We start from the raw sequence: 7948 nt of genomic DNA, 5'->3' as shown, positions 1-7948 counted from the left end.
ATATAGAAACATGGTATCAGACATTACTAATATACACTTCACTATCTAATACATTATAGTCTTAAGCCTGTAATTATGTAACACATGACATCATGTCAAAACAATAATGTACCAAAACAGTACTCAAACATTTCCATTGTAGAACATTCTAGTTTTTTGACGCAGTCGGTATAGTTTCGCTCTTTACCCTTTGACCTCAAAGACGCTCTTCCATGAAAACGCGAGTCACCTGATCGCAATTGTTTCCCGATTGGCCAGATACTGCTCATTCAGTGTCGTTAGAAAAAAAAACTGTATCGAAATTTAAATTGCGTGCCATGCATGTGTAATTCCTGAATGAAGTGTAGAAAGAACAAATTTTACTGCGCCGGCTATATTTTTTTAAATGTAGTACTTGTTTTTAAATACAGAAAAAACATTCTCTGTTTCACGCATAGAATATAGAAACATGGTATCAGAACAGGTAAGACGTATAACAAGTACAGAGCTCACTATCTAGTACATTAGACTTAAGGAGGTAGACCTATGGTAAGGGAAACAACTCTTGAAATCAGTGATATGTTTGTATCATATTCAATTTCACCAATGCCTATCAAGCTTTCATTTGAAATAGAATGAAATCAATCAAAGTTAGTTCGATGCTTACGTGAGATTGATGTAAAATGCTGCATACAAACGTTCTAATGATTTTTAAGATTGTGTCTCTTACCCTAGGTCTACCTCCTTAAGTCTGTCATTATGTAACATATGATATCATGTCATGTACCAAAAGAGTACTCACACATTACTTTGTTGAACATTTTATTTTTGTTAAATATCATTGTGTGTTTTTGTTTTATTTAAGAAATGACTTATAAAAAGGTTGATGACGTCACAATCACATTACAAAATTTAGTCTATGAGATGAATGACAAAATATTTTATCCAATCAGAAAGTGTTTTACATCTGAAATTATATTATTGAACACTTCCTTGATAAGGCAGTCTTTTCGTATCTCGACAAGACTTTTAACTACAGCATTTACAGTTACTATGGTAACAAGTTGGTTGAACGATTTTTTCGTCATATCAACATAAAATAGTTTATCTTAATAAGGTGGAAACGATGAAAACAATGTTTTGAAGTTTTCCGTTAATATGTACCAGGACTTTAAATAAGAAGCCAAGCAGGACGATTACCCTACCGGTGCACCTGGCCCATGATGCCAGTTTTTAGTGGAGTCGGAGTTGCTCATTTGCTTTTGTTACTTTGTATGTATGCTTTTAGTTTCTCCATGTTCATTGTCTATTTTCTATGTCTGGTTTTTGTTACTGGATTACATTCTTTTGATTACCGCTATAACCTTGGTTCACTTGATTATTCTTTGTGCAGTAAGGAATTCCATTTGAAACGGTAGTTACTTATATTTGTTTGAATATTATAAACGTATTATAAATTAGCTATATAATATTGTTTTTAATTCCACCTAAATTGCCTTTACAGTATGAAATATTTAACCCAGACAATATGAAAAACCAAAGCCAATATCATTTAGCATACTAGCCGGGTTCCCAGCCGTGTCGTGCTGAAATTCTTCTTGACTTCAACGTAATGTGAAACGTTAGAAATTTTCGGGACTTCATAATACATTAAACGAATTATCAAAGAGTTGCAGACGATTTGTAAAAAATAATAAAAAAAACAAGATAAAAACTGCACAATTTTGAGAAAACAATTGGTTGAATGTGTTAGTTTAAAACATAAAATAATGAAATGTGATTGCTTCCAATGATTAAAAAAAATTTAAAAATCGAAATGATCAACGAAAAATATGTATCATCAACGCATGATGTACATTTTAATGCAAATAGTTGACCTTTCATCTCACCCTTTATGAGCTGCATGTAATAAAATTTGTATCCCTAAAGGGGGATTTTAGAGGTTATAAAAGTCTTCATGACATACGCAGTGGAATCGCAATCTCAAGTCCGAAGATTAGTATGCTATAAACATCATTGTCTAGACAAACGTAAGTATAGGGTTAGTCATGACGAGGTAATCTTACAATCTTTTCAAAATCACTTAGACAGTAAAAGCTTCATAAATGTCTGAAATAGTTAAAACTTGTAGTTAATTTCTTAATTGCGGATCTTAAACTAATCCAATATTGAATTGCAATGTTTTTCAAAGCCCCGTTCGCATATATTGAACCCCTGAATAAATCAATTACATTATAAATTCCATCTTTTCGAACTTACATTAATGAATTACAAAACAAAAATGTATGTACAACTAAATTTTAATCAAAATGCTTACAGGCAACTATAAAAAAACTAATCAGTTCCCCAAAGTTTGATGCCCTACGATAATACTTTACTGTTATTTTTAGTCTTTATTATTTTTGAGCTGTCAATATAAATGGGAAATATCACTCTTGTATCAAGAAGTAGCACAACATTTTCTTCCGTCATTCCTGTTTGCAGCAAAGTCACTCTGTATCAAGAGGTGTTACAACATTTCCTTGGCGCTCTCCTATTTACAATGGAATCGCAGATTGGTATAGTAGAACGTGGACGTTGACGTTCGTCTTTTCTAGGTCCTGACACTAGCGATGTACCTGGAGTATAGAATCATGCAATCTACAAGAACAAATGCATCATATCTCAAAGTTGAATGTTGATGTTTGATAAACTGCTACAGTTAAAAAGAAATAATATCACCGAAAACATTAAAATTCATTGGAAAGGGAGACTACTCTTTCATTTTGTGGAAAATTTGGTTGCTTTCTGACGGAATTTAAAATTATATATTGATCCATTTACTGTTTATCCATTTGATTTAAAAAATCTTTGTACTATTGAGCATTATTTTTTATAGAAGGATGCAGTCTTTAAGGAAGTAGACCTAGGGTAAGGGACATAACTCTTGAAATCAGTGATATGTTTGTATCATATTCAATTTTACCTAAAGCGTATCAAGCTTTCATTTGAAAGAGAATCAAAGTTAGTCCAAGTTACTTTGAATACAAACCTATATCATTGAAAACTTCAACTACACCATACCCTGTTTTTGCAGATGTTTCAGCAAAATATAAGTTGTGACTGTCTGCCAGTGAAGCTCCTTCCTAAAATGAAAACGAAATAATATAATGGAACATCTCTCTTTTCTAAACGATTTCGAAACAAAAGAATGTCCGCCAAATTATAATAAGGCATTGCTTTTGTCTAATGTTGGTATGACCATTATACTGTGTTGCTTTAAGTACCAGTCTATATATGATTCAGACAATGCTTGTAAGGTATGTAAGTCTCGTTCTAGTTTAAGTTTCTTTACCGCAATTTCCGACATATAACGTATTGAAAATCGAAGACCGATCTGTATTTTAATTGTTTACTTCCGGCTACTCGAAACGCTGTATAACAATTTTTCTCTGTTTTGCATAAAATTCTATTTACTAAATCGTTCTTTCTATAGGAGCCTATTCAAATAGTAAGTGTAAAATTCGTTGGATATTATTTAGTCATTGAAAAAATATTATCGTGACGTCATGACTTACGGCAAATGTTACACTAATGACATTTGATTTCTGAATCGACCACTGATTGTGATATACATGTACCTCCGTCGTCACGTCTCTGAAATGATCTTCAAGGTCGTTTTTATTTCCAATAAGTGCGCATTTAAGGTTATCTGGACCATATTGTTGAAGTTGTTTTATCCAATCGTCGACATCATGGTAAGTTCTCTAAAAAAGAAGAAATCAATTAGAAATAAAGATCATGTTTATGTTAATGAATTTCTATGTACACTAATATTGAAACATTGTACAGGTTGTATTTTTGGAATTTGCAGTTGTAACTCTATTATAATGTAAGTACTATAAAATGGGTCATTTCATACATCATTTGTTCAAACGTCAAATGATATTTTTGGGAGGTCAAGATTAACTAAATAGAAAATAAATGGGAAGCAGAAAAAATAACTAAATTAAAGAACGTATGACTGACCCACCAATTACTGTTAGCATATAATGCACGCGTAAGGTCAATTTACTGTAATTTTTAGGAACTCAAGCTTTTAAGGAGAAGTGAGAGGAAGACGATCAAGATAATGGTGAATATAGGCAAACGACCCAGTTGTGACCATCACTCCTATACTGGTACCCTTGGACTAGACATTATCTCTCTTACAAAAAAGTATTCATTAGATTCATAGAGTCCACTTGACAATTAAATCTCCCTGTTTCCAAAATGTATGATGCACTAACAGTTGATGTGTTTTTATCATTGTTATTGTTACTGATTATTTTTTACCCCAAAGAACGTGAGATAAAGGATACTACAGACACTGTGAAGTCAGCCTCATATCTTGACCTTCACTTAGAAATTGACGGTAAAGGAAAATCATTGACCAAACTTTACGACAAACGTGATGACTTCATTCAAAATTGTTAACTTTCCTTTCATCTGTGGCAACATCCCTTCAGCACCTGCACATGGAGTGTTCATATCACAACTCATACGTTATGCCAAAGCTTGCCGAAACTACGCAGACTTTTTGTATCGCGCTAGAATTCTAACAAATAGGCTTCTTGAACAGGGTTATGTTGCTACAAGATTAAAGTCATCACTTCAAAAATTTTATAGACGTCATCATGAACTCATGGATCGTTACGGTGTATCCATCTGCGCTGTGAAAACTGATTTGTTTAACTGGTCATAGGTTTAATTTCCTCTTTCGTCTACCCCGGACTTGACTTTTTATGAGCAACTCGTTGGGTGTTTCTAGAAAAGCAGAGGCCGCTCTCCCTACCGGTGCGCCTGTTCTATGCCCCAATGCCAGTCCGAGATGCTCATTAGCTTTTGTTACTTTGTATGTATGATTTTAGTTACTTTATGTTCTTTGTTGTGTATTTCTTTTTTCAATGTCTGGTCTTTGTCTCTGGATTACATTCTGTTGATTACCGCTATAACCTTGGTTCCCTTGATTACTCCGTGTCATATCATTTTGGTAAAGTGAGTTCAAATTTCATTCAAATGCACTGAAAATGAACATTTCTAACAATCTACTTCTGAGCAAATTCGGTGATGCAGATATCAAATGATGATCTTTTCAAATAGAGAAAGCATTCCTGAGTGAAATTATATTGTTAGATCGGTGGGTTTCTTACATGCATGTTTCTAATTTTTCCCATTTTACCTGATTCTCATGAAACTATATGCTTAAACAAATAAACAAAAACAGCTGACATTAAGGAGGTAGACATAGGGTAAGAGACACAACTCATTAAATAATGATATGTTTGTATCATATTCAATTTCACCAAAGTCCTTCAAGGTTTCTTTTGAAACGAAATGAAATCGGTCCAAGTTACTTTGATGCCTACATGAAATTGATGCAAAATAGTAAACACAAACGTTCCAATGATTTGTAAGAGTTGTGTCCCTTACCCTAGGTCTACTGCCTTAATGTTTACACACCTTATCGCTAATGTCATACACAACCAAAGCCACAACAGCGTCTCGTAGATACATTGGAACTAGACTTCGAAATCTCTCTTGACCGGCCGTGTCCCAAATTTGAAATAAAATTGTCGTGTCTTTTACTATCAATGATCTACTACAAAAACTTGCTACAAAGGGTATATAAAATCACGGTTAAGATGCCTATGAAAAAGGACAGAACTGGAACATGACAAATGTTGTTTTCAAAACATTCTCACCCATTTTCATTACTTACAAACACATCCTTGATCAATTTTAAATGTTGGGTATTGATTACCTGTTCCGATTAAAAAGAAACAAATACATAGGAAGTATTGAAATTCTTTCAAAAGGGAGATAACTCTTTATTTAGAGCAAAAGCTTGTTGTTTTTTTTAGGGAACTTTAAAATCATTTTTCCGAGCCAACCATGGTCGACTTTAAAAAAAATCTTTGAATATTTGAGATACATATGTCATTAACACTATAGTTGGACAAAAAATTCAGTGGGATGAGATTCACCATGTGCCAACCATATCATAGAAACTGCCTGGTTTCTACATGGACAGCATCTTAAACATCTGTTTTAATCAAACTAGAGCGTAACATAGCAATATGGGACGGATGTATTTTCATTGACAGCTATATGGAAATTAAGAAACCATCTCGACAAAATATATCTAGAAAAACTTTTGCGAAAAAGAGGTTTTGCTTAAAAATAATTTCTTTAATATAACAAATCGTGTCTTTTTTCCTTGTTCTACCTCACGAAAAAAATGAAACCCTAATGTCCTTATTGAAAAACGGAGAAAATAAGTTTAACGACCAGTGACAGAATTTCAAGATATTCAATAAGAATCGAGCGCTAGACAATATAATTTTCTTATAGTCTATATTCAGAATGAATATCATGAGCATATCCCATATTTTTTTAACAATGACCTATAGTTCTCAATGCACAAATAGGCTGATAAATCATATTTTTGGAACATTGTCTATAACATCGAACTGTTAACAAAAAATATCAAGATCACATTAAAATATTTGTTTTATTGTAAAGTGTCGTGTATTTCCGTTTATGGGGCATCTAGAACTTGAAATATCTGGAACGAAACTTACCACCAACAGTTTGCTTGTAATGATCGGAAAATGAATCGTCTGTAAATCTGACGGCAAGAGACGTCTTTCCTACTCCACCATCACCAACAACAACGACTTTAGCCTTTATCAGTGGTCCGTTTTCCATGCTGATACAACAAATACAAATTTGGAATGATAAAAACGACTTAAAAACCTATTTCAAACGCATTTAAGGAAGTAGACATTCTTACAAATCACTGGAACGTTTGTGTGTACTAGTTTACATCAATCTCATGTAAGCATCAGAGTAATTTTGACTGATTTCATTCTGTTTCAACTGAAAACTAGATAGACCGAGTTGTTCATAAATAGTTAAGTCCGGGGTAGTCGAAAGAGGAAAGGAAAACTATGACACGTTGAACAAATCAGTTTTCATGGCGCCGATGAATACACCATAACGATCCACTAGTTCATGAAGGCGACCATAAAACTTCTGTAGTAATGACTTCAATCTTGTAGCAACCTACCCTGTTCCAGACGCCTACTTGTTAGGAGAGATTATTCAGTAACAGTTAAGGTCTTAACAAACATTCTTATTTTTGTACATTTGAAACTTTTTAAAAAATTAAAAAAAAACAAAAAAACAAAACAAAAAAAAAAAAAAGAAAAAAGAAAACTTGAAACTTAGAACTGCAAAATGTCAAATCTTGGCACAACCGGTCTTTGGTACATTTGTGTATAAGCGCCATTTCCTTGTGAAAATGAAACAAATATTGGAAATTTGTATATCGTCAGTTACTTTATATATAAAGTACTTACTTGAGATTTAGAATCGATCGATTAACAGAACTCTAAAATCGGACAATAACTTTCATACATTCTTTTTTCCCGTTATATAGTAATGTATATATAAGTACTGAAGACCAGTATGGTATGTTGATTCTTGAGTACGACAATGTATCCACACGTTGTTTGGTATAACAGTATTCCGTCACTTTTTGTTAGAATAGAGTAAACGGGTTTATTCAAGTGTTAATGCCTTCTTTGTATTGGAATATATAGAATAAACTTATTTGTTGTAAGTAATCTGTACACACCCACTCTGTCAGAAAATGTTTTTTTATATTTTAGTTTTCTTTTTTCCGTTTATTGTTAGTTATCGGTAAACAAATTCGCACTGAAACCGAAATACCAATACATTATTTCCTTGCCTTGTATCACATACATATAAGTGTATATTTCTGAAATAACATACAATGTACAATGTACCACTTCCTGTTATCCTACACTTTGACCTTAAATTGATACATAAAGTTTTTGATGTATTTGAAATGTATCTACAACAATGTTCTATAAAGACAAATTTAGAGCAATTAGCCTAATAGCAGTGAAATACACGTACGCTC

At 32.9% G+C, this 7948-nt stretch overlaps 1 protein-coding gene across 4 annotated transcripts; it reads right to left on the bottom strand.

Annotated features, from left to right (window-relative positions):
* Positions 1-2261: 2261 nt before the first annotated feature.
* Positions 2262-7797, bottom strand: LOC148600185 (ras-related protein rab-6.2-like). 4 transcript variants are annotated; one of them, XM_088559368.1, is made up of 6 exons: positions 7362-7797; positions 6582-6709; positions 5461-5612; positions 3537-3725; positions 3011-3104; positions 2262-2619 (listed from the first exon to the last, which is right to left on the bottom strand). In XM_088559368.1, exons 2-6 carry the CDS (start codon positions 6706-6708, stop codon positions 2573-2575), a joined length of 609 nt encoding a protein of 202 aa, XP_088415494.1. In that variant the 5' UTR covers position 6709; positions 7362-7797; the 3' UTR covers positions 2262-2572. The 4 variants fall into 4 exon arrangements, with proteins under 4 accessions (XP_088415494.1, XP_088415495.1, XP_088415491.1 ...); XM_088559369.1 differs by having other exon boundaries at positions 3600-3725; positions 7362-7796; XM_088559365.1 differs by having other exon boundaries at positions 2262-2597; positions 7362-7795.
* Between the last annotated feature and the right edge of the window lie 151 nt (positions 7798-7948).

Source organism: Perna viridis, chromosome 13, assembly GCF_037379345.1.
Source record: "Perna viridis isolate PV_CMFRI_1.1 ecotype Kerala chromosome 13, ASM3737934v1, whole genome shotgun sequence".
NCBI classification, from domain to species: Eukaryota; Metazoa; Mollusca; class Bivalvia; order Mytilida; family Mytilidae; genus Perna; species Perna viridis.
This window is presented reverse-complemented; position numbering and strand designations above follow the sequence as displayed.

What these genes read in the sequence shown, in the direction of transcription:
- LOC148600185 (XM_088559365.1), bottom strand. Translation starts at nt 6,708, where the DNA reads ATGGAAAACGGACCACTGATAAAGGCTAAAGTCGTTGTTGTTGGTGAT. An exon ending in TGTATGACATTAGCGATAAG is followed by an intron (nt 3,726 to 5,460) that starts GTGTGTAAACAT and finishes CTTCTTTTTTAG; the next exon opens with AGAACTTACCATGATGTCGA. An exon ending in TCATTAGTGTAACATTTGCC is followed by an intron (nt 3,105 to 3,536) that starts GTAAGTCATGAC and finishes TTTTCATTTTAG; the next exon opens with GAAGGAGCTTCACTGGCAGA.